At 45.7% G+C, this 25527-nt stretch overlaps 1 protein-coding gene across 11 annotated transcripts in view; it reads right to left on the bottom strand.

Annotated features, from left to right (window-relative positions):
- ppef1 (protein phosphatase, EF-hand calcium binding domain 1) overlaps positions 1 to 25527 on the bottom strand; it is an 85316-nt gene that overhangs the window by 17969 nt on the left and 41820 nt on the right. For all 11 annotated transcript variants that reach the window (XR_006313108.2, XM_043700225.2, XM_043700222.2 and 8 more), the window contains 7 exons: positions 24908 to 25083; positions 22487 to 22601; positions 18687 to 18733; positions 15957 to 16123; positions 13462 to 13498; positions 10807 to 10956; positions 2812 to 3222 (listed from right to left, as the gene is read on the bottom strand). Coding sequence is in view for 10 of the 11 variants with exons in the window: in XM_043700225.2 (XP_043556160.2) it covers positions 2812 to 3222; positions 10807 to 10956; positions 13462 to 13498; positions 15957 to 16123; positions 18687 to 18733; positions 22487 to 22601; positions 24908 to 25083 (1103 nt within the window). In the remaining variant the exon portion in view is untranslated. The remainder of the gene's footprint in view (positions 1 to 2811; positions 3223 to 10806; positions 10957 to 13461; positions 13499 to 15956; positions 16124 to 18686; positions 18734 to 22486; positions 22602 to 24907; positions 25084 to 25527) is intronic.

The raw sequence follows: 25527 nt of genomic DNA, 5'->3' as shown, positions 1-25527 counted from the left end.
TGTATCTGCTGTTATCTTTTCTAATCGAAACTAGGTATTTAATAAAAACAAGCAGCAGAACTTCATTCTGAAATAACTACAAGGGGTGCGAATCGATTACAGACAGCGATATGATGTGGGCTCAAGCTTTATTAGCTCACTGTGTCACTAATTCTCCAAAAGAATTATAAAGTATATACAGAACGTATTCAGCATTCCTTGGGGAGAGGTGAAGGGGAATGGTTTAATGCTAGGGATCGGTGTCAGTCTTCAGTAATGTTACTAGTGTTGGGGTACACTTGGAACCGGGTCTGAGCCAGCATGGTTCTGAGACTTGCTTTTCCGATCTACTTAGGTTGTGGCGTAAATCATTCATGAGCATTCTTGCTCACGAACATGAGGAAAGACTCAAAACAAAATCAAAACTGAAGAACTGCGAATGCTGGAAATCAGAAACAAAATCAGAAATTGTTAGAGAAACTCAGTGTCACTGGAGAGAAAGCAGAGTTAACGTTTTGAGTCTGGCGACTCTTTAACAGAACCCTGTTCTGAAAAAGGGTCACTGGACCTGAAACGTTAACTCTGTTTTCACTCCACGGATTTCTGATGTTGTTGCTGATGAGGGAAAACTCACTTCTTTCTCCAGTCTCAGTATGATCGCACAACAAGAGCCGGGGACAAAGATACTTTTTTTTAGTGAATGCAATGCCACAGCAGGATACCTCGCAAGGCAAATCAGGGCAGGACTTGTACAATCAGTGGCAAGGTCCTGGAAAGTGTTGCGGAACAAATAAACTTTGAAATGCAGGTTCATAGTTCATTGCAAGTGGAGTCACAGGTAGACAGGGTAGTGAAGAAGGTATTTGACATGCTTGACTTGTTTGGTCAATGCATTGCATAGAACATTACATCGCAGCCCTCGATGTTGTGCCGACCTGTGAAACCAATCTGAAGCCCATCTAACCTACACTATTCCATTTTCATCCGTATGTTTATCCAATGACCATTTAAATACCCTTAAATTTGGTGAGTCTACTACTGTTGTAGGCAGTGTGTTCCACACCCCTACTACTCTGAGTAAAGAAACTACCTCTGACATCTGTCCTATCACCCCTCAATTTAAAGCTGTGTCCCCTCATGCTAGCCATCGCCATCCAAGGAAAAAGGCTCTCACTGTCCAACCTATATAACTCTCTGATTATCTTATATGTCTCAATTAAGCAACCTCTTAACCTTCTTCCCTCTAATAAAAATAGCCTCACGTCCCTCAGCTTTTCCTCAAAAAAAACCTTCCCTCCATACCAGACAACATCCTAGTAAATTGCCTCTGAACCCATTCCAAAGCTTCCACATCCTTCCTATAATGCAGTGACCAGAACTGTACACAATGCTCCAAATGCAGCCGCACCAGAGTTTTGTACAGCTGCAGCATGACCTCATGGCTCCGAAACTCAATCCCTCTCCCAATAAAAGCTAACACACTGTACACCTTCTTAACAGCCTTATTCCTGATGAAGGGCTTTTGCCTCAAATGTCGATTCTCCTGTTCCTCGGGTGCTGCCTGACCTGCTGTGTTTTTCCAGTACCACACTCTCGACTCTAATCTCCAGCGTCTGCAGTCCTCACTTTCTCCCTTCTTAACAACCCTCCCAACCTGGGTGGCAACCTTAAGAGATCTATGCACAAGGACACCGAGATCCCTCTGCTCATCTACACTACCAAGAATCTTATCATTAGCCCAGTAGTCTGCATTCCTATTACTCCTTCCAAAGTGTATCACCTCACAGTTTTCCACATTAAACTCCATTTGCCACCTCTCAGCCCAGCTCTGCACCTTATCTATATCCCTCTATGATCTGCAATATTCTTCAGCACTATCCACAACTCTAACGACCTTAGTGTCATCTGCAAATTTACTAAACCATCCTTTTACACCCTCTTCCAGGTCATTTATAAAAATGACAAACAGCAATGGCCCCAAAACTAGTGGTACACCACTAGTTACTGAACTCCAGGATGAACATTTCCCACCAACCACCACCCTCTGTCTTCTTTCAGCTAGTCAATTTCTGATCCAAATGACTAAATCACCCTCAATCCTATGACTCAGCACTTTGTGCAATAGCCTACAATGGGGAACCTTATCAAACGCTTTACTGAAATCCTTATACACCACAACAACCAATTTAGCCTCATTCACCAGTTTGGTCACCTTCTCAAAGAACTCAATAAAGTTTGTGAGGCACAACTTACCCTTCACAAAACCGTGTTGACTATCCCTCATCAAATTATTCCTTTCCAGATGATTATAAATCCTATCTCTTATAACCTTTTTCAACACTTTACCCACAATCGAAGTAAGGCTCACTGGTCTATAATTACCAGGGTTGTCTCTACTCCCTTTCTTGAACAAGGGGACAACATTTGCTATCCTCCAGTCTTCTGGCACTATTCCTGTAGACAGCGATGACATAAAGATCAAAGCTGAAGGCTCTGCAATCTCCTCCCTGGCTTCCCAGAGAATCCTAGGATAAATCCCATCCAGCCCGGGGTCCTATCTATTTTCATTCTTTCCAGAACTGCTAACACCTCCTCCTTGTGAACCTCAATCCCATCTAGTCTAGGAGCCTGTATTTTAGTATTCTCCTCGGGAATACTGTATGCTGTACAGCTCTGCAACTTCAATGGGAGAAGCTGACATTTGTCCTCTCAAGTCAAGCCTGTTCTCCCCATCATGCAGATCATGGCTGATCTTGTACCTCAACACCATTTTCCCACACTCGTTCCAAATCCTCCAATCTCTTTACAAATTTGAAATTGCATTCAGTATACCTGTTTCCATTCCATCTCCTCTCTTGATATGTCATTGGTGAAGGACACTTCGCAGTCTAAGCAGGACACTTCGAGGATTGGAGTGGAGTTGTGCCCCTCTATGCGGCTGCCATCCAACATCCTCTCCTGGTTGGAATCTCTTTGGAGCACATCATCCTCCCTCCCTCCATCCTGGTCACTATCCAATCTGCTGAGGCTGTACACTGAGGAAGCCGATGATGTCACAGGCCTCTGCTTTCGAAAGGAGGAATGGTCAATAATGGAATTGCTGGAAGTTTCTGGTGGCTTCCCTCCAACATTCCCGTTCTTGTCCAGCCTCTTCGGAGCTTGTGCCTTGAGGTAGAGGTCCCCCACACTTTTCTCATTCGGGTTTTCAGAGGCTTTGGCCTGAGGCCTGAGTGCAGATTTAAACTGCGAAGGAATGAGAAATTCGTCATTCACGATACAGGCAAAATCCTGAAACAAATACGGAGAATGCTGGGGAAGCTGAGCAGGTCTGGCCGCATCCGTGAAGTAGGAAAAGCAGAGTTAACTTTTCGAATCTGGTACAAATTTCCTTCAGATATTCAAAGGATGATTGTACCTAGTTATTGGAGATAAGGAGGCCCAAATGAACGAGTTGTCAGTTGGGGAGCATTTGGAGACAGTGATCATTGTATCAAATGGTTCAGGATGATGGTGGAAAACCACACGTTACAGTGCAGAATGAGAAAAATCAACTTGGCAGAAAGCGGAATTCAATATGGCAAGAACAGAGCTGGATAGGATTTACTGGAAAAGCGGTCAGTGAACAATCAAAGAGGGTATGGAATCCAGTCGTGATATAATCCCGCAAATGGGAAATGAAGGACTAACAAATCCTGAATTTCCAGGATGGCAAATGAGCTAGCAATTAAGAAAAAAAGAAAGAACTGTGTCATACAGGTACTATAACTGAGAACACAGAAGGTTTAGAAAGATGGTGAAAAAGCAAGTAAGTGATGCAAAGAAAAATTACAAGAAAAGATTGGCAGCCAATTTAGAGGGGAATCCTAAAGTCGTATGTGGATATATAAGTAGTAAAGGAGAAGTAAGCTTGGTGAGAGACCAAAGAGGGGGTATTACACATGGAGTCATGGGCATGATTGAGGTGTTAAATGAGTATGTTAAATTTATCTTTACCAAAGAGGGAGATAGTGAGGACTGCGCATGCTGGGGAGACAGAGTGGACAAAGAGTGAAGCTGGAAATAGCACAGCAGGTCAAGCAGCATCAGAGGAGAAGAGGAGTCGACGTTTCAGGTCAAAACCTTTCATCAGGACTTTTTCCAGCTCCACTATTTATCTGGTCAGGCCATGGTGACAGAAGGGTTCAAATTGATAAAGAAAATAGGCTGCTTGCCCTTAACATTAACAAGGCCCTGGGGTCGGATTAGATGCATCCAAGGATTTTGAAAGAAGTCCAAGTGGGAATTGCAGGAACACTGGCCACAAACTTCTTCTAGACTCAAGAGAGAGTTTGGAAAATTGCAAACATTACAGCTTTTTTCAAGAAGGGGTTGTGAGGATAATCCCAATGTTACAGACCCATCAGTTTAACTTCAGTGGTAAGGAACCTTTCAGAAACAATTGCTTGAGATAGATTGAGTCATTGCATGGAGAAAGGTGAGTTGATTGGGATGGTCAGCAGATTTCTGAACAGGAAACGGTGTCTGACTACCTTACTGGAGTTTTTTAAGGAGGTAATGGAAAGACTCCATGAGGGGAACGCTGTTGATGTGGTGCACATAGACTTTCAGAAGGTTCAGTGCAGTGAAGTGTGAGGTGATGCGCTTTGTTCAAAAGAACACTGAATGACACTATGTAATAGAGATACGATTCTAAACAGGGTACAGGAGCAGCGGGTGTAGATGTGTACAGATCACTGAAAGTAGTGGGACAGCTGGGGAGAGGAGTTAATAGAGCATACAGTCTCCTCCACTTTATTAACAAGAGCCAAGAAGAGTAGTGTGGTGGCTCAGTGGTTAGCACTGCTGCCTCACAGCACTAGGACCTGGGTTCGATTCTACCTTTGGGCGGTTGTCTGTGTGGAGTTTTCACAATCACCCCGTGTCTGTGTGAGTTTCCACTGGGTGCTCCAGTTTCCTCTCACAGTCTAAAGATATGCAGGTTAGGTGAATTGGCCATGGTAAGTTGCCCATCGTGCCCAGGCATCTGCAGTCTAGGTGGATTAGCCATGGAAAATTCATGGTTATAGGGAGGAGGGTGGGATACTCTTTGAAGGGTCAATGTGGCTGAATGGTCTGCTTTCACACTGCAGGGATTCAGTGATTCTAGAGGGACAGGAATTTGTTAGACCTCAGTATTGAGTATCGTTCTGAATGCCCTCATTGTGGGAAATGCATTGGAGAAAGTGCATAAGCGACTCACAAGAATTTTTCTAGGAGTGACCAAGTGTTTAGATACAGGTAGGGCAGTTGATGATGTTTATATGGATTTTGACAAAGCCTTTGACAAGATCCAACATGGACAACTGGTAAAGAAGGTAGAATCTCATAGGAGATAGTGAGGACTGCGCATGCTGGACAGACAGAGTGGATAAAGAGTGAAGTTGGAAAAAGCACAGCAGGTCAAGCAGATTCAAGAGGAGAAAGGGAGTCCACATTTCAGGTTGGAACCTTTCATCAGGTCTTTTGCCAGCTCCACTATTTATCCACTCAGAATCTCATAGGATCCAATAGAACTTGGCGAGTTGGGTCCAAACCTGGCTAAGTGACAGTAGATGGAGGGCAGTAGTAGAAAGCTGTTTGCGTGACTGGAGGCTCGTCAGAGAGTCAGAGAGATGTACAGCACGGAACCAGACTCTTAGAATACTGCATACAATTCTGGTCATCACATTACCAAAAGGATGTGGATGCTTTGGAGAGGGTGCAGAGGAGGTTCACCAGGATGTTCCCTGGTATGGAAGGCACTAGCTATGAATGGAGGTTGAATAGATTAGGATTATTTTCATTAGAAAGACGAAGGTTGAGGGGGGACCTGATTGAGGTCTACAAAATCATGAGAGGTGTAGACAGGGTGGATAGCAAGAAGCTTTTTTCGCAGAGTGGGGGACTCAATTACTAGGGGTCACGAGTTCAAGATGAAAGGGGAAAAGTTTAAGGGAGATACATATAGAAAGTTCTTTACGCAGAGGGTGGCGGGTGCCTGGAATGTGTTCCCAGCGGAGATGGTAGGGGCGGGAACAATAGCATCATTTAAGATGTATCTAGACAGATACATGAATGGGCAGGGAGCAGAGGGATACAGATCCTTAGAAAATAGGCAGCAGGTTTAGATACAGGATCTGGATTGGTGCAGGCTTGGAGGGCCGAAGGGCCTGTTCCTGTGCTGGAAGGTTCTTTATTCTTTGACACAAAGAGTCTGCAAAGGTCTCAAATAGGATGAACAATCGCAAAGATTGGCAGATGAATTACAATGTGAAAAATGTGAATTGGTCCAGTTCAGCAAGATGAGTAGAAAAAGCAGCATATTATCAGACCTGACATGATCTCGTTGAAATGTGACACCATTAGGCTGTAAGACCTTGACGAATAGGAACAGGAGCAGGCCATTCGGCCCCTCAAGCCTGCTCTGCCATCCTTTAGAAACATGCTGATCCAACATTGGTCACATCACTTGACTGCCCTTTCCCCATAACCCTCGATACCCCTACTGATCAAAAATCTATCCCAGCCTTAAATATACTCTATGTCTCTGCCCCCACAGCTCTCTGTGGCAAAGAGTTCCAAAGACACTCAACCCCCTGAGCGAAGAAATTCCTCCTCATCTCAGTCTCAGAAAAACTTGATGGGCTGAAGGGCCTCTTCTGTAAGATTCTACAATCATATAGTGGTTCCCAGAATGTAAGAATAGATTGAAGAAATGGGCATGTGCTCCTTGGAGTGAAGAAGACTGAGAGGAGATTCGGGTTAAAGTTTTCAAAATCTGCATTTTGGGAAAGTAAATCTTAGCAGGACTTAAAACTTAATGGTAAGGTCCTAGGGAGTGTTGCTGAACAGAGAGACGTTGGAGTGCAGGTTCATAGCTCCTTGAAAGTGGAGTCGCAGGTAGATAGGATAGTGAAGAAGGCGTTTGGTATGCTTTCCTTTACTGGTCAGAGTATTGAGTTACAGGAGTTGGGAGGTCATGTTGCGGCTGTACATGTTGGAATATTACATGCAATTCTGGTCTCCTTCCTATCAGAAAGATGTTGTGAAACTTGAAAGGGTTCAGAAAAGATTTACAAGGATGTTGCCAGGGTTGGAGGATTTGAGCTATGGGGAGAGGCTGAACAGGCTGGAGCTGTTTTCCCTGGAGCTTCGGAGGTTGAGGGGTGACCTTATGGAGGTTTACAAAATTATGAGGGGTATGGATAGGGTAAAGAGGCAAAGTCTTTTCCCTGGGGTCAGGGAATCCAAAATTAGAGGGTATAGGTTTAGGGTGAGAGAGGAAAGATAAGAGACCTAAGGGGCAATTTTTTCACATAGAAGGTGGTACGTGTATGGACTGAGCTGCCAAAGGATGTGGTGGAGGCTGGTACAATTACAACATTTAAGAAGCATTTGGATGGGTATATGAATAGGAAGGGTTTGGAGGGATATGGGCCGGGTGCTGGCAGGTGGGACTAGATTGGATTGGGATATCTGGTTGGCATGGACGGGTTGGACCGAAGGGTCTGTTTCCATGAACACAATGGACAATTTAGCATGGCCAATTCACCTAACCTGCACGTCTTTGGACTGTGGAAGAAAACTGGAGCACCCAGAGGAAACCCACGCAGACACAGGGAGAATGTGCAAACTCCACACAGACTGTCACTCGAGGCTGGAATTGAACCCAGGTCCTTGACACTGATGGCAGCAGTGCTAACCACTGAGCCACCTTGCCATACCTTTGGCAGTCTGGGTTCAAGTCACACCTCTTCCAGAGGTGTGTGATAACATCTCCAAACAGGTTGATTTGAAAAATAAGTTAAAACAGAACTTTTAGACTGTAGGATCAGATGGGAGGGTATAGACACAGTCTTTGAACATGGGAGGATAGGTAGAGAAAGCTGTTAACTAGTTGGACAACTGAGTGAGGAGGAAACGCCTAGTAGATAATGTGGACAAATGTGAGGTTACCCACTTAGTAACAGGAACAGGAAGTTGGATAATTTCCTGAAAGAAGATAGCTTGGGAAAAGGAAAGGAGCAAAGTGATCTGGGTGTCCGTGTGCACCAGGACAGTAAGCATGTAGGCAGTGAAGAAGGTAAGTGGTATGTTGGCCTTCATAGGGAGAGATTTCAAGTCCAGTAGCATGGATATCTTGCTGCAACTGTACAGGACCTCGATAAGACCACACCTGGAGTATTGTTTGCAGTTTTGGTCTCCTCACCTGAGGAAGGATCTTCTGCTAATGGAAATAGTGCAACAAAGGTTTACCAGACTGATTCACAGAGTCATACAACATAGAAACAGGCCTTTTGACCCACCATATTTATACTGACCAACAAACACCAAGCTACACTTAATCCCATTTCCCTGCACGTGGTCCACATCCCTGGCATTTTAAGTACGCGCCCATATGCTGGAGTACCATCCTATTCCTGGAATGGCAAGACCAATGTTTGAAAAGAGACTGGATTCGTTAGGAGTTTAGAAGAATGAGAGGCATCTCTTAGAAACCTATAAAAATCTAATGGGACTAGACAGGACAAATGCTGGAAGAATGTTCTTAATGTGATGGAGAAACTATTGGAAGCAATTTGTCTACATTTGAAGAATTAATCTGCATTTGAAGAATGCAGTGATTAATCTAGAACAGTCAGTATGGTTTTGTTAAAGTGAGGTCATATCTGAAGAGCTCATGGGATGCAAGGAAATGTGGCGAGTTGGATCCACAATTGACTGAGTGGTGGGAGGCAGAAGGTAACTGTTAAGGGATGTTTTTGTGACTATGTCCTGTGGAGTTCTGCAGGAATCATTGCTGGGGTCCTTGCTGTTGTGGTCAATATAAATTATTTAGACGAGTATAGGAGGGTTGATCAGTAAGTTTGCTGATGATACAAAAAATGGTGGGGTGGTAAATGGTGAGGAGGATAGTCTTCGATTACAGGAGGATATAGATGGGTTGGTCAGATGGGCTAAACAGTGTCAAATGGAATTCAATCTGGATAAATGTGAGGTGATGCATTTGGGCAGGACAAGGCGAGGGAATACATGATGAACAGTAGGACCCTCAGCGGCACGGAGAATTAGGGAGACCTTGATGTGCAAATACCCAGTCCCTTAAGGTATCAGGAGAAATGGATAGAGTGGTTGAGAAGGTATATGGCATACTTGCCTTTCTTACATGAGGCATAGAGCTTCAGAGCTGGGAGGTTATGCTTAAATTATATAAAATGCTGGTTAGGCCACAGTTAGAGTATTATGTTCAGCTCTGGAATCCACATTATAGGAGGGATGCAATAGCAATGGAGAGAGTGCAGACGAGATTGACCAGGATGTTGCCTGGGCTGGAGAATTTCAGTTACGAAGAGAGATTGGACAGACTGGGGTCATTCTCCTTAAAGCAGAGGAGACTGAGAAGAGAAGTGATTGAGATATGTAAAAGGATGATGGACAGAGGTAAGGCAGGAGGTTTAGAGACAACGTGAGAAAAATCTTTTTCACCCAGAGGATGGTGGGAATCTGGAACTCACTGCCCATAAGCCTGGTAAAGGCAGAAAGCTTTACAACATTGAAGAAATATGTAAATGTGTACTTGTGATGCCAAGGCATACAAGGCTCTGGTTCTGGATTAGAGGTGCTGGAAGAGCACAGCAGTTCATGCAGCATCCGAGGAGCTTTGAAATCGACGTTTCGGGCAAAAGCCCTTCATCAGGAATAAAGGCAGAGAGCTTGAAGCGCGGAGAGATAAGCTAGAGGAGGGTGGGGGTGGGGAGAAAGTAGCATAGAGTACAATGGGTGAGTGGGGGAGGAGATAAAGGTGATAGGTCAGGGAGGAGAGGGTGGAGTGGATAGGTGGAAAAGGAGCTAGGCAGGTCAGACAAGTCCGGATAAGTCAAGGGGACTGGAAGTTTGAAACTAGGATGAGGTGAGGGAAGGGGAAATGAGGAAGCTGTTGAAGTCCACATTGATGCCCTGGGGTTGAAGTGTTCCGAGGCGGAAGATGAGGCGTTCTTCCTCCAGGCGTCTGGCAGTGAGGGAGCGGCGGTGAAGGAGGCCCAGCACCTCCATATCCTCGGCAGAGTGGGAGGGGGAGTTGAAATGTTGGGCCACGGGGCGGTTTGGTTGATTGGTGCGGGTGTCTCGGAGATGTTCCCTAAAGCGCTCTGCTAGGAGGCGCCCAGTCTCCCCAATGTAGAGGAGACCGCATCGGGAGCAACAGATACAATAAATGATATTAGTGGATGTGCAGGTAACATTTTGATGGATATGGAAGGCTCCTTTAGAGCCTTGGATAGAGGTGAGGGAGGAGGTGTGGGCACAGGTTTTACAGTTCCTGCGGTGGAAGGGGCAAGTGCCAGGATGGGAGGGTGGGTCGTAAGGGGGCGTGGACCTGATCAGGTAGTCACGGAGGGAACGGTCTTTGCGGAAGGCGGAAAGGGGTGGGGAGGTAGGCTCTGGGCCAAGTGCAGGAAAATGGGATTAGGATAGTTTGGTTGTTTCTGAATGGCACAGACATGTTGGTCTAAATGGCCTTGTTCTGTGCTGTTGATTCTATGACTCAATGAATGGGGAGCCAAGCAACAAAGGTCACAGGCTCAGGATGTGGGATTGGCCATTTCAAACTGAGATGAGGAGAAATGTCTTCACCCAGAGAGTGGTGAGCCTGTGGAATTCTCTGCCACAGAAAGCTGTCGAGGCTGAACCATTGAATGCTTTTAAGAATGAGTTAGATATAGTTGGTGAATATTCTGAAGCAAGTTACACACTTGTTACGACATTGCACTGTCTGTGACACACACAGTCTTGTTGGGACATGGGCCTTACCCTGTGTCTGTCTATTGACCCCAGTAAATCCAGGTCAGTTGTGTCTGAGATGCCTCCATGGACGACCAGCACCTTCGAGTCAATTATTGTTGCCAACGGCAACCAACTGAACACATCTTGCACAAGGTGGAGAATTTTTTTCCCATACATCTGCAAATAGAAACAACACAAGCTTTGATCAATACGCTGAAATATGTTCAATTTTATTCCTATAAAACAGCAATTACCCCATGGCCTGAAGCTGAGATCTCTCTCAGATACTGGGGAGGGGATGGTCTTGTGGTATTAATCCAGAGACCCAGATAATGTTCTGGGGACCTGTGTTCAAATCCTCAGGCATTTAATAAAAATCTCTGGTTAAGAATCTAATGATGACCACGAATCCATAGTTGATTGCTGCGGAAAAGCCCAACTAGTTCACAGATGATATTTCGAGAATGAAACTACCATCCTCACCTGTTCTGGCCCACATGTGACTCCAGACCCACAGCAATGTGGTGACTCTTAACCACCCTCTGGGATGGGCATTCAGTGATGCCCTCATCCTGTGAATGAATTTTGAAAAAATGCAACCACAGATAAAAGTTAGGCAGAGGGTATCAGTAGTGGATAGAGCATGGCCAGGGACAACATTCAGAGACAAAGTCCCCTCAGTCACAGCAGTTCCAATTTTGTGTCTTTTTCCTGTAGCCCTGCATACCATTTCTATCTAAACAGCCATTCAATGCCTCTCTTGAATGCCTCAATAGAACGTGCCTGCACCACATTTCCAGGCAGTGTGTTGTATTCCATGGTCTAAACCACTTTCAGTTCAGATCTCTGAGATATTGAATATGTCACAGGCTTAAATCATTTCTGCTAGACTGTTTGATTCTCCTGAACTGGAACATTGAACCTTCTGCTCTGAGATCAAAACTAAAATAGTGCCTCTCTCCTTGACTTCCCCATTGTCTGTGGTAAACTCCGCAATAAAAAAAACATTTTATTAATTAACCACAAGCATGCAGTCTGTCACTTCATCGAAGTCAGACACTTGGTTAGAATCTACGTGTTCAATCACTGTTGCATATCATCTCACCTTGGAAATGAAGATATTTTCACAGAACTGAAAGGTATCCAGATTCTGATAAGGAGAGGTCTGCAGCAGATGCAGTGACTAACAGATGTGACAGTGTTGTAACAGCTTACTGGATTCATGAATGATTTTGCAACGTTCTTGTCTAACTTTCAGACCACGAACCTCCGTGCAAACTCACTGCTTCAGGACATGTGCTGGTTTTGGGCACAGAACAAGAAGCAGCTTTCACTTGAATCATGCATCTCAGTTAGCTCAGTTGGCTGGATGGCTGAATTGCAATAGAGAGTGTGACGAACAATGTGATGTCAATTCCTACTTGCTCATATTGGGCAGTAGGTTGAGTTTAGGAGTTAGGAGGTCATGCTGCAGCTGTAGGAAATTGGTGAGGCCACCTTTAGAATACTGCGTACAATTCTGGTCTCCCAGGAAGGATGTTGTGAGACTTCAGAGTGTGCAGAAAAGATTTACAAAGATGTTGCCGGGACTGGAGGGTTTTGAGCTACAGGGAAAGACTGAATAGGCTGGGGCTATTTTCTCTGGAGTCTCGGGTGCTGAGGGGTGACCTCATAGAGGTTTATAAAATCATGAGAGACATGGATCGGGTAAATATTATCAAGGAGTCCAAAACTAGAGGGTTTAGGGTGAGAGGGGAAAGATATAAAAGAGACCTAAGGGGCAACTTTTTCACGCAGAGGGTGGTACGTGGAAGGAATGAGCTGCCAGAGGAAGTGGTGGAGGTCGTACAATTGCAATATTTTAAAGGCATCGGGATGGGTATATGAATAGGAAGGGTTTGGAAGGATATGAGCCAAATGCAGGCAAATGGGACTCAATTAATTTCGGATATCTGGACAGCAGGGATAAGTTGGACTCTTTCTATTCTGTATGACTCTGTGACTCTCCTTCTCCTTCTACCCTTTTCCCTTACCTGAGGCATGGTGACTGTTAGATTAAACCACCACCAGTTGTCACTCACTCCCTCTCTCTCTCTCTCTCTCTCTTTCTCTTTCTCTTTGTCTCTCTCTCTAATGGGAGAGCAGGGCTATAGTGAGTTCACTTTTAGAGGTCAGGAGGTGCCTTGTTTTAATGTCTTATCTAAAATTCAGAGCCAATGCAGTATTGCTCAGGGCTGATATGCAAGGGAGGGAGAAACTGGTCCCAGTTGTGAAAGGTCAAGAGTGAAAGAGCACAAATTTGAGGAAGTTGACATCATTGTCGAAGCCAGCATTCTGAATTGCTCTTGAGAGGTGCTGAGCTGCCTTCCTGAACTGCTGAAGTCTTTGTGGTTATAGGGACACCCACAATTCTGTTAGGCAGCAAGTTCCAGGATTTTGACCTAGCGACAGTGAAGTCATAGCAATATATTTCCAAATCAGGATGGTGAGTGGCTTGGAGGGGAACTTGCAGGCAGTGGTGCCCCTATGTTTCTCTGCTGCCATTCTAGATGGAAGTGGTTGTGGGTTTGGAAGGTGCTGTCTGAGGATCTTTGATGAGTTTCTGCAATGTGCCGTGTAGATGGTACTGAGCATAGGCAGTGGAGGGAGTTTTGAATTCAAATAAAAATGAAAACTCCTTACCTTGTACTTTTGCATAACTTCCTTTGTAAAACCGTATCTGGAATGGTTTAAAATAAACAGGTAATTTGTACCAGGTAGTCAGGAAGGCAATAATCTCTGCGTGTGAGACAGCAAAAGTTGATACCAACATAGACAATCTGTTCTCACTCAAACACATTGAATAACAAATGGTTTCGCTGCACAAATACACAGTAATTCAGAAGTCTCTTTTACAAAAATGTTGCAACATATCCCACCAACAAATGTACCATGCTTCACCTTCATATCATTTATCAAACTTGGAGTTAATTTTAAAACATCTGAATATCTCAATGAGTAAGTGGAAGTACGCTGTTTTGAATGGTGGGTGAAAGGAGACTATGTTTGGCTTTACCTTATGCAGAGCTGCTAGGTCAGTTAATGTTGAGCACTGTAGGCATTTCCAGCACATAAGGAGGCCATTTGGCCCATTGCAACTGCACTTGCCCTCTCTAGAGGCTGCCTTTCACATTGTCCATTAAATATTCCCATTCTCGTATTATCCAATTGGCTTCATTAAGTTGCTACTGGGTGCTACTTTCACTGAATCTTCAGGCAGTGCTGTCCAGATGGTAACAGTGTCCTCCATATCATAAACTCCCACCTCTCACGTCTTCCTTCACCAAGTATTCATTAGCCCTGATCACTCCTCATGAGTCACAGGAAGCTGATCTTCCTTGTTTACCAGTTGAACACCCATGATGGATCTCTGCACGAATGCTCACAATCTGCTTGGTTGAGGAGACATTCCACTTGTGAGCATCCACCTATTTCAAACAATGTGCTCTTCCTCCCTCTGTCATCCAGACAGCACTCCGCTGCACCACCTCCATTCCCTATTCCACTACTCTAAACTAGCCCCCCACCGGCAAACGCAATAAAGACAAAGTCCCCTTTGTCCTTACCTACCACCCACCAGTATCCACATCCAATGCATCATCCTTAAACACTTCCGCCAACTCCAAATAGATCCCACCATCAAGGACATTTCCCCCTCCCTACCCCTCTCTGCCTTCCGCAAGGACCGTTCCCTTTGACAGTCCTTAGTTTGAGCCACTCTAGCCCCCTCCCCGAAACCCCCAGGTATCTTCCCCTGCAACCAGAAAAGATGCAAAACTTGTCAGGATACCACCCCCCTCACCTCCATCCAAGGACCCGAACAATCCCTCCAGGTGAGACAGAGGTTCACCTTTCTCTCTTTCAACCTAGGTTACTGCATGAGGTGTTCCCAGTGTAGCCTTTACATCGGGGGGACCGAATGTAAATTTAGGGACGGTTCACCGACCATCGCAGCTGGGCCTGCAGGGGCTGACTGGACCTCCCAGTCACTGCCCATTTCAATTCCCCTCTTCCGATATGACCATCTCCATTGCCACAACGAGCCACACCATAAACTGGAGGAACAACACCTCACCTTCCATCTGGGCAACCTACAGCCTGGAGGATTCAATGTTGAGTTCTCCAATTTCAAACAACCTCCATTCCTATCTCCCAACTGTCTTCCCAGCCCTTCCCCCTCCCTTCCACTGCTCCCTGCCACCTACCAGATTCATTCGTCCCATTGATAAATCAGGCCGTACCCTCTTCATCTATCCCCACTTCACCACCCTGCCCCGCCTCCACCAAATGGCCTGCTTCCACACTGCAGGGATTCTATAATTCTGTGTGTGTCCCAAATCCTGAGCATGGAAGTGTTGTGGGGAGTGGGATCAGGGGTTGTAGGAGGAGCACATCAGAGTCTGTAGTGGGGATGTGGGGCAGGAATGGTGGAGGGAATTGGGAGAGGGCAGTGAAGCGGGGAGAAACTCGGGAGGGATGAAGGCTTGGGGGCAGAGGTGTAGGGGAGAGAATGGGGTAAGAGGCAAAGGAGAGGGTGGGAATCTGAAGGAGAAGTGGGAAGTGGACAGGAGGTGGGCAAGGTGGCAATCAATGGGAGGGGAGAGGGCGGGAGGGAAGGGAAGGAAGGCGAAAGGCGGGGGGAAATTGGGACATGTATTTCGGGGAAGAAAGCAGGAAGAGGCAGACTGGGATGAATCAGGACAGTGTCGCACAGTGTTTGCTGTCACCGTTTTCTTTGTGGTCTCTTTAACAACAGACAGCAAGTTACACCCAAGTCGCCACAGTCAGTCAGTCGGTCAGTCGGTTGGTCAATCAGTCAGTTGATTGGTCGGTCAGTCAGTCGGTCAGTCAGTTGATTGGTTGGTCAGTCGATCAGTCAGTCAGTCAGTTGATCGGTCAGTCAGTCGGACAGTCAGTTGATCGGTCAGTCAGGAGCCTCAGTTCCTGGCTCCCATCATGGTTGGGCAGAGTTAAAAATCAGCCCAAAGTGTGATTCTGTTTCTTATTCGTTCAATCAGAATGAATAGAGTCCTCTCCTGGAATCAATTCACCCAAAGTGATCCTCATCGATAGGCTGTTAAACTCTAAGCATAGAGCCATAACATCATGGTCAAAGTCTCAAAGACAGAGAGGTTCACCTCAGGTTCACAATGTGGTCCTCATGATTCCCTCGGTTTAAGTGCATGTCGTTTGGGTACACCAAGAGGAATGCAAACAGGATCATGATCACCTCCAGGGAATTCTTCCCCCTGTCCACAAAGTCCCCATTAAACACGTACGGTTTCTCTGGGGAGGGGAGACCATTCTGTGGGACAAAGAGAGAGATGGGTTAAATGGGTCAGGTCCCCCACTTGGAATGTTGGGCAAGGCACAAGGGGACAAGGGGCCTCATTTGTGCCTTCCTCCCAACATGGTCAGAATTGATCCAGTCATGCTGCAGTGTAAACTAAACAAAGCAGCCACATTGTGCACAGCAAGATCCCACAATGGGACAAACGATTGACCTGAGCAATTTCAGTTTGATGGGCTGAGGGATACATGTTGGTTAGAGCATAGGCCGGTCCTCCGATCATCCTCAGACGATGCTGTGGGCTTTGCTACATCTACCTTAGTTCATCGCCTCCTCTGAATATGGCATCCCTAACGTAGCCCTGCCCTATAGATCTGAGGAGAAGTGCAGGCTTCAATCCTTCCACGGTGTTGTGTAGGCCAGACTTTCCTCAGCTAATTTTTACATTAATGGGTGACAAGATACACACAATGATCGATGTCAGTTAAATTATCATTCTGTCACCTCCAGTTATGACTCCACCTCAGTTAGAAAGTGACAGTGTTCCCCAACCTAAATAAAGACAGCATTGGTCAATGATGTCTTTCAGCAGGGCATGACGGGAGTCTGCAGAAATCTGTGACAAGACCCAGGAAGGAACTAGTTGCTTTCTTCATAGTCAAGGCCCATGGTACCTTTTGACTGAAACTGGCAGAACACAGGCAGCACATGGAGTCAGAGAGATGTACAGCATGGAAACAGATTCTTCAGTCCAACTTGTCTGTGCCAACCTGGTATTCCAATTTGACGTAGTTCCATTTGCCAGCATTTGACTCATATCCTGCTGAACCTTTCCTATTCATGTACCATCCAAATGCCTTTTAAATGCTATAATTGTACCAGCCTCCATTGCTTCCTCTGGCAGCTCATTCCATACACGTACCACCCTCTGTGTGAAAAAGTTGCCCCTTAGGTCCCTTTTATATCTTTCCCCTCTCACCCTAAACCTATGCCCTCTAGTTCTGGAGTTCCCCACCCCAGGGAAAATACCTTGTCTGTTTATCCTATCCATGCCCCTCATGAGTTTACAAGGTTACCTCTCAGCCTCCGACGCTCCAGGGAAAACAGCCCCAGCCTTTTTAGCCTCTCCCTATAGCTCAAACCCTCCAACCCTGGCAACATCCTTATAAATCTTTTCTGAACCCTTTCAAGTTTCATAATGTCTGTCCAATAGGAAGGAGCCCAGAACTGCATGCAATATTCTAACAGCGGCCTAACTAAAGTCCTGTACAGCCACCACATGACCTCCCACACTCCCACATGACACCTACACTCAATGCTCTGACGAATAAAGGAAAGCATACCAAACGCCTTCTTCATTAACCTATCTACCAGCGACTCCACTTTCAAAGAACTATGAACCTGCACTCCAAGGTCTCTTTGTTCAGCAACACTCTCCAGGACCTTACCATTAAGTGTATAGGTCCTGTCCTGATTTGATTAGATTTTCTACAGTATGGAAACAGGCCCTTCAGCTCAAATCCACACCGACCCTCCAAAGAGGGTCAGACCCATTCCTCTACCCTATGTTTACCCCTGACTAATGCACTTAACACTATGGGCAATTTAGCGTGATCAGTTCATCTGACCTGCACATCTTTCGACTGTGGGAGGAAACCAGAGCACCCAGAAGAAACCCATGCAGACACAGGGAAAATGTCCAAACTCCACTCAGACAGTCGCCCGAGGCAGGATTCGAACCTGGGTCCCTGGTGCTATAAGGTAGCAATGCTAACCACTGAGCCGCCATGCTGCCCCAAAATTTGCTATTCCAAAATTCAGCACTACACATTTATCTAAATTAAACTCCATCTGCCGCTCCTCGGCCCATTGGCCCATCTGATCAAAATCCTGTCATACTCTGAGGTAACCTTCGTTGCTGTCCACGACACCTCCAATTTTGGTGTCATCTTCAAACTTACTAACTATACTTCCTATGCTCACATTGAAGTCACTTATATAAATGATGAAAAGCAGTGGACCCAGCACCGATTCTTGTGGCACTCTACTGGTCATAGGTCTCCAGACTGAAAAACAACCCTCCACCACCAACCTCTGTCTTCTACATTCAAGCCCGTTCTGTATCCAAATGGTGAGTTTTCCCTGTTATAACCGTGCAAACCAGTCTACCAAGAGGAACCTTGTCAAACGCCTTACTGAAGTCCATATAGATCACATTCACCACTCCTCTTCATTACTTCTTCAAAAAACTCAATTCAGTTTGTGAGACATGATTTCTCATGCACAAAGCCATGTTGACTATCCCTAATCAATCTTGCCTTTCCAAATACATGTAAATCCTGTCCCTCAGGATTCTCTCCAACAACTTGCCCACCACTGTGATGGATGCCAGTACAGTTACAACGTTTAAAAGACATTTGGATGAGTACATGACTAGGAAAGGTTTGGAGGGATATGGGCTAGGAGGAGGCGTGTGGGACTAGTTTAGTTTGGGATTATGAGTCAGCATGGACTGGTGGATGACTCTATGACCCATTTTAAAAGAGTGACAAATGATGTCACTCAAGAGTGAACATACCTTGTAGAATATTAGCATCAGGTCATCGAGTTTTCCATGTAAATCTCCTGAAAGACACGATGAAAAGGTACAATTAAAGAGAAAGAGAATACGTCAGGTCCAGTTTTGATGCCAGCTGGAAAGCATCATTTTCTCTGCAAGTGCAGTCAAAACATTGATCAACTAATGATACAGACCGAAGACTGAAATAAAAACAGGAATGTACGAGAATTCCTCAGCAGCCTGTGCAGAGAGAGAGAGAAAAATAAAAGTTAACATTGCAGATCAATGGGTTTTAATCAGAAGGGACATAGCTAGGCGTCCTTTCCCAGTGTCTCCAAATAATTACAACATTCAGATTTTTTCATGTCTTAAGCTCCATTGTGATGAAGAGTTCTTCTGTTTTCAGAAAACACTTTTCTTGCCCCCTCGTTCTCCTTTTGAGCACCTGCTGAATTGTCAATGAGGAGGATGGGCTTGTACCCTGACTACTGCATTGCTGTACTCCTACAGAGAGTGTCTGAGCAAGCACACAGCCACCACAGCTGGCAGGGTACCAGCCACCACACAGCCATCACAGTGTACAGCTCCTGACATAGCCAAAGATAGAATCACAGAATCATTACAGTGCAGCAGGGCCATTCAGCCCATCATTACTGAACCAGTTCTATTAGCTGGTGCCTCTCTCCTGCCTTTTCCACAGAGCTCTGCATGCCATTTGTATCCATATATCTATCCAATGCCCTCTTGAAAGCCTCAATCGAACCCACCCACCACCACATTTCCAGGTAGTGTGTACGATACCCTAAATAATCATTGTGTGAAAAAGATTTTTCTCACACATGACCATGACTCATAGGTGCAGAAGTAGGCCATTCAGCCCATCAAGTCTGCTCCACTTTCAATGATGAAGGGCTCCGGCCCAAAACGTCGATTCTCCTTCTTCTCGGATACTGCCTGACCTGCTGTGCTTTTCCAGCAACACACTCTCAACTCTGATCTCCAGCATCTGCGGACCTCACTGTCTCCACCTTCAATGAAGTCATGGCTAATCTGATCATCCTCAACTTCACTTCCCTGCCTTTTCCCCTTCATCCTTGACTTCCTTACTGATTAAAAAATCTCTCTATCTCAGCCCTGAATACTTTCAAAGAGTCAGCCTCGACAGCCACCTGCGGTAAAGTATTCCACAAATTCACACTCCCCTAAGGGCAGAAATTCTTCCCTCATCTCTGTGCGACTGCTTATTCTGAGGTGATGCCCTCTGGTCCAAGGCCCGAAACAACATTGTAAATCTACTCTGTCAGGTCCAAGATTGCCTCTCATTCTTCTATATTGCAACGTCTTCATGTCAGTCTACTCATTCACTCCCCATTAGACATTACCTTTGTTTTATTTGTACATCACTTTAAATCTATACCCTCTTGTTCTTTTTTCCAATACAAGGGGATCAGTTTCCCCTGACCTACCCTGCTCAAGATTTTGCAAACCTCTATCAACTCTCCTCTCGGCTTTCTTCTCTCCATGGAGAACAGCCCCAACCTCTTCAGTCTATCCTCATCACTGACATTTCTCATCCTGGAATCATTCTTGCAAATCACTTCTGCATTCGCTCTCCAATGTATTCACAACTTTCATTTAATGGACCCCAGAACTGTACAGAATACTCCAGCTGAGGTCTAACAAGTGGCTTATACAAGTTCAACCTAACCTGCCTGCTCTTGTCCCTCTATTCTCCTATTAATAAAGCCAAGTTTTGAGAAGATTAGTAGCCCAGATTGAGGCTCTGGATGTAGGTTTCCTCGCTGAGCTAGAAGGTTTGTCTTCACACGTTCCGTCACCCTACTAGGTAACATCATCAGTGAGCCTCCGGATTAAGCACTGATGGTATTGTCCACTTTTTATTTATGTGTTTAGGATTCCTTGGGTTGGTGATGCCATTCCTATGGTGATTTCATTTCCTGCGGTTAAGTCATTTCCTGTTCTTTTTCTCAGGGGGTGGTAAATGGGATCCAAGACAATGTGTTTGTCAATAGAATTCCGGTTGGAATACCATGCTTCTAGGAATTCTCGTGCATGTCTCTGTTTGGCTTGTCCTAGGATGGATGTGTTGTCCCAGTTGAAGTGATGTCTTTCCTCATCTGTATGTAAGGATACTAGTGAGAGAGGGTCATGCCGTTTTGTGGTTAGTTGGTGTTCATGTATCCGGGTGGCTAGTTTTCTGCCTGTTTGTCCAATGTAGTGTTTGTTACAGTTTTTGCACGGTATTTTGTAAATAACATTAGTTTTGCTTGTTGTCTGATTAGGGGCTTTCAAGTTCATTAGCTGCTGTTTTAGTGTGTTGGTGAGTTTGTGGACTACCATGATGCCAAGAGGTCTGAGTAGTCTGGCAGTCATTTCTGAGATGTCTTTGATGTAGGGGAGAGTGGCTAGGGTTTCTGGACACGCTTTGTCTGCTTGGTTGGGTTTGTTGCTTTGAAATAGATGGACTGTGTTCATTGGGTACTCGTTCTTTTTGAATACACCGTGCAGGTGATTTTCCTCTGCTCTTCGTAGTTTCTCTGTGCTGCAGGGCATAGTGGCTCATTGAAACAATGTTCTAACGCAGCTTCGTTTGTGGGTGTTGGGATGATTGCTTCTGTAGTTCAATATTTGGTCTGTTTGTGTTGTTTTCCTGTAGTCACTGGTTTGAGGTTCCCCATTTGCTGTTCGCTCTACTGTGACATCTAGAAATGGCAGTTTGTTGTTGTTTTCCCCCTCTTTAGTGAATTTGATGCCAGTGACAGTATTATTGATGATCTTGAAGGTTTCCTCTAGTTTGTTTTGTTACAACCAAGGACACTGTAAGCTTTATTCACTGCTCTCTCCACCTGTCCTGGCACCTTCAGTGATCTGAGCACATATACAGAGGAACCTCGATTATTATCACGCATTTGATTATCCAAATTTCAGATTATCCGGCAAGATCGCAAGGTTGGCTAATCTCTGTTATCCGGCATTCCATTATCCAGAATTCAATTAACCGAACTAAATACTCCCCGCCCGTGTACTTCAGGTAATTGAGGTTCCTCTGTACACCTAACTCTCTCTGCTCCTATGCCCCCATTAGAATTGCATCCCCTATGTTATATTGTCTTCCAGTGTTCTTCTGAATAAAGTGCATCACATCACACTTTACTGTATTGAGCATCATCTGCCACTTATCCGTCCATTCCACCAATTTGTCAATGACCTTAGGGAGTTCCACACTATCCTCCTCACACCTTACAATGCTTCCAAGTTTTGTGTCTGCTGCTGCTGCTGATTTGTACAAAACAGAATGGATTACTCACCTGTTTTTCCGATCCTTGTGCACAATGCTCTTCAGCTTCACATTTAATTGTTTGAACTCAACCCTCTCGAGATGGTTCTTCTAACAGCGTGGTGCTAGCAAACTGTCTCCTTTTCAAGTACTGCTTCAGCTGAGGAAGAAGCAGTGCTCTGAAAGCTTGTGATTTCAAATAAACCTATGGGACTATAATGCGGTGTTGTGTGACTTCTGACTTTGTCCAACCCCAGTCCAACACCGGCACCTCTACATCATTTCAAATACCTGAACAAACCACTTCTGCTGTCAATGGGACCAAGTGGTCACGAACCTTATTTCTTTGCGTTTGATGCTGTTGAAAATGAGGGATAATTTGAAAGTCCGCAATAGATGTAATATCACTCTCACACAAAAAAACCCTGCATCAAGCGACAAACTTGACAATAAAAATAATTGAATTATCATTACGCTGGCACGTTGAGGGAACCACTATGTAACAGTGGGAATCTCTTACCGCAGACGGTTATCTCCTTGGAGTAACACGTGGAAATATGGGTGATGTTGGGCCTCTGTTTCAGGCTCTTTCTGGTTTCATGCAGGAGCTGGAGCACGTAGCGGCCGTGAAGTTGCTAAAACATCAAAGGCATTTTTCAGGAAGTGGACCTTATTAAACTTTAGAACAATTCTGTAAAGATTTATTACGGTGCAGCTCTCTCTCTCTCTCTGGAAATACGCATTAAACCCTCTTCACCTCAGGCGATAGTGAAGACTGTCTTACTGTATGTAAGACAGAGATGGAGAGATTCCTGTTTGGAGGGGAATCAAGGGTATTCAGGAGAGATGTGGAATAAAACACAAAGGTGTTAGCCATGATCTTATTGAACAGTGAGCAGGATCGAGGGACTGAATGGTCTATTTCTGCTCCTGGTTGTGCATTTGTATTTTCCATGGTGACATTCCTAAATCGGTGGGATGGCACCCTGCGTACCCGTTTATCAATATGCAAGAGTTTAGAATGCTGACCCCGACTACAAGATATGCAGAAAATGACTTGACTGCATCCTTACGGATGCATCTGTCCAGGACAGTACCGGAAGGAGTGGCCACTGCACAGTCCTTGTGTAGACAGGGAGGTGGAGGTGGGGGAGGAGGTGGGGTGGTGGTGGTGGTGGTGGGGGAGGAGGTGGGGTGGTGGTGGGGGAGGAGGTGGGGTGGTGGTGGTGGTTAGCACTGCTGCCTCACAGCACCAGGGACTCGGGTTCGATTCCAGCCTCGGGTGACTGACTGTGTGGAGTTTGCACATTCTCCTCATTTCTGCATGAGTTTCCTCCGGGTGCTCCGGTTTCCTCCCACAGTCCAAAGTTGTGCAGCTCAGGTGAATTGATCATGCTAAATTGCCCGTAGTGTTAGTTGCATTACTCAGGGGTAAATATAGGGTAGGGGAATGGGTCTGGGTGGGTTACTCTTCAGAGGGTTGGTGTGAACTTGTTGGGCTGAAGGGCCTGTTTCCATACTGTAGGGAATCTAATCTAATCTAAGAGAATAACCTGTTATGTGGCATTGTCACCATGCTGAATGGGACAGACTTCGAACCGATCTAGCAGCTCAAGACTGGGCATCCATGAGGTGCTGTGGGCCATCACTGTACTCCAGTGAAATCTACAATCCCATGGCCTGGCACATCCCCCACTCAATCATTACCATCAAGCCAGGGGATCAACCCTGGTTCAATGGAGAGGGCAGGAGGGCACGCCAGGAGCAGCATCAGCCATACCTAACAATGAGGTGCCAACCTGGTGAAGCTACCAAACAGGATTACTTGCATGCCAAATGGCATAAACAGCAAGTGGTAAGTGATCCCACAACCAATGCATCAGATCTAAGATCTGTAGTCTTGACACAGCCAGTTGTCAATGGTGGATGGGAGGGTGGGGGAAATTAAACAACTCACTGAAGGAGGTGCCATCTTGTCAGTCTAGGCATGAACATCAGCAAAGCTATGGAAGCGGGTCATCGATAGTTTGTTCAATGATTGACAGACAGAGCCTGGAGCCTGGCCTTTACAGAGTGATGACCTCCCTTGGAGATGAGCATGCTTTCCCCATTTAGGTTACGTGCTTGCTTAGTCATTCATGTCTCTACCTTGACCAGTATTTATTGCCCAACCCTCAATGCCCTTGGGAAGATGGTGGCAATGTGATGTAGGGACACCCTTAATGAGGCTCCATTATGGCTGGATGCAGCTGAATGGCTTAGTATTCGCTTCCAGAGGGTAGTTCAGAATCACTGCTGTGAGTCTGAGTTCCCAGGCCATATAAGGATCCGCCAGCAGATTTTTCTTCCCTAAAGAGGATTGAAACCAAGTGGGATTTTTTTGAATCCCCACAGCATGGAAATAGGCCACCCTGACTCTCCAAAGAGTTTCCCACCCAAACCCAACCATCCCTGTGCGTGTCCCACAGCCAAGCCACCTAGCCTGCGCATTCCTGGACACTATGTCCACCATTTACCATGGCCAATCCACCTAACCTGCACATCTTTGTGAACACGGAAGAAAACCCACGCAGACACAGAGGGAATCTGCTAACTCCACATAGACTGTCGCCCAAGGCTGGGATTGAATCTGGGTCCCTGGCGCTGTGAGGCAGCAGTGCTGATCACTGAGCCACCGTGATCACTTCATGGTGGCCATTAGATTTTATTTCCAGTTATTCAGTGAATGAAGTCATTACTGTGGTGAGATTTGAAGTCAGGTCCTGCAAAGAATTAGCCTGGAACTCTGGGTCACTAGCACCTCCCCCTGGTGCTGGAGGGGCTGACGTCCAGTCTGATATCGACTATGTCCTGATAGGCCCCACATGTGTGCCATGGTGACAGTGTCAAGGGACTTGGGGGTTCTTACTCTCTATCCGGGTAAAGATACACCGCGACTCACTTGCTGTTGCTTGAATGCTTTGAGCAATGCGTTGGCATCTGCAGCTGTCAGAGGGAAGGAGAGTCGAGGGCCTGTGTAAGAATCAGGAACATTGATGCTTTCATAACCCAGCTCCTGCTCAGTGTCTGGATTGTCGCCTGTGTGTCCTGAAGAGGTCAACAGATGGGAAAGCCAGTCTGCAGAAGAAAAACAATCTGATGGGATTGGTTAACAAGAGATGAGTTAGCAGTGAAGAAGCCGATAGGTAAGGGCTCTTTTAGACATGAGGATTTGCACCGTGTATCGAGCAAGTTTCTGAATTGGACACACACTTGGGAGCAGGATTGTTCAGCAATGGTTGCACTTTGCACGGGGGGGTATGGCAGTCTCTCAGTGAAATGGAGTCACAGAGTTATATAGCATTGAAACAGATCCTTTGGCCCAAATCATCCATGCTGACCAGTTTTTCTCGACTGAACTGGTCACATTTGTCTGCATTTGGCCAATATCTCTCCAAACCCTTCCAATCCACGCACCTGTCCAAATGTCTTTTAAATGTTGTCATTGTACCCGCCTCCACCATTTCCTCTGGCAACTTGTTCCATGTACACTCTGTGTGAAAAGGTTGCCAATTAAGCCGC

The sequence above is a fragment of the Chiloscyllium plagiosum genome, unplaced genomic scaffold (assembly GCF_037043375.1).
Source record: "Chiloscyllium plagiosum isolate Xiang-an unplaced genomic scaffold, Cpla_swu_hap1 HiC_scaffold_12, whole genome shotgun sequence".
Taxonomy (NCBI): domain Eukaryota; kingdom Metazoa; phylum Chordata; class Chondrichthyes; order Orectolobiformes; family Hemiscylliidae; genus Chiloscyllium; species Chiloscyllium plagiosum.
This window is presented reverse-complemented; position numbering and strand designations above follow the sequence as displayed.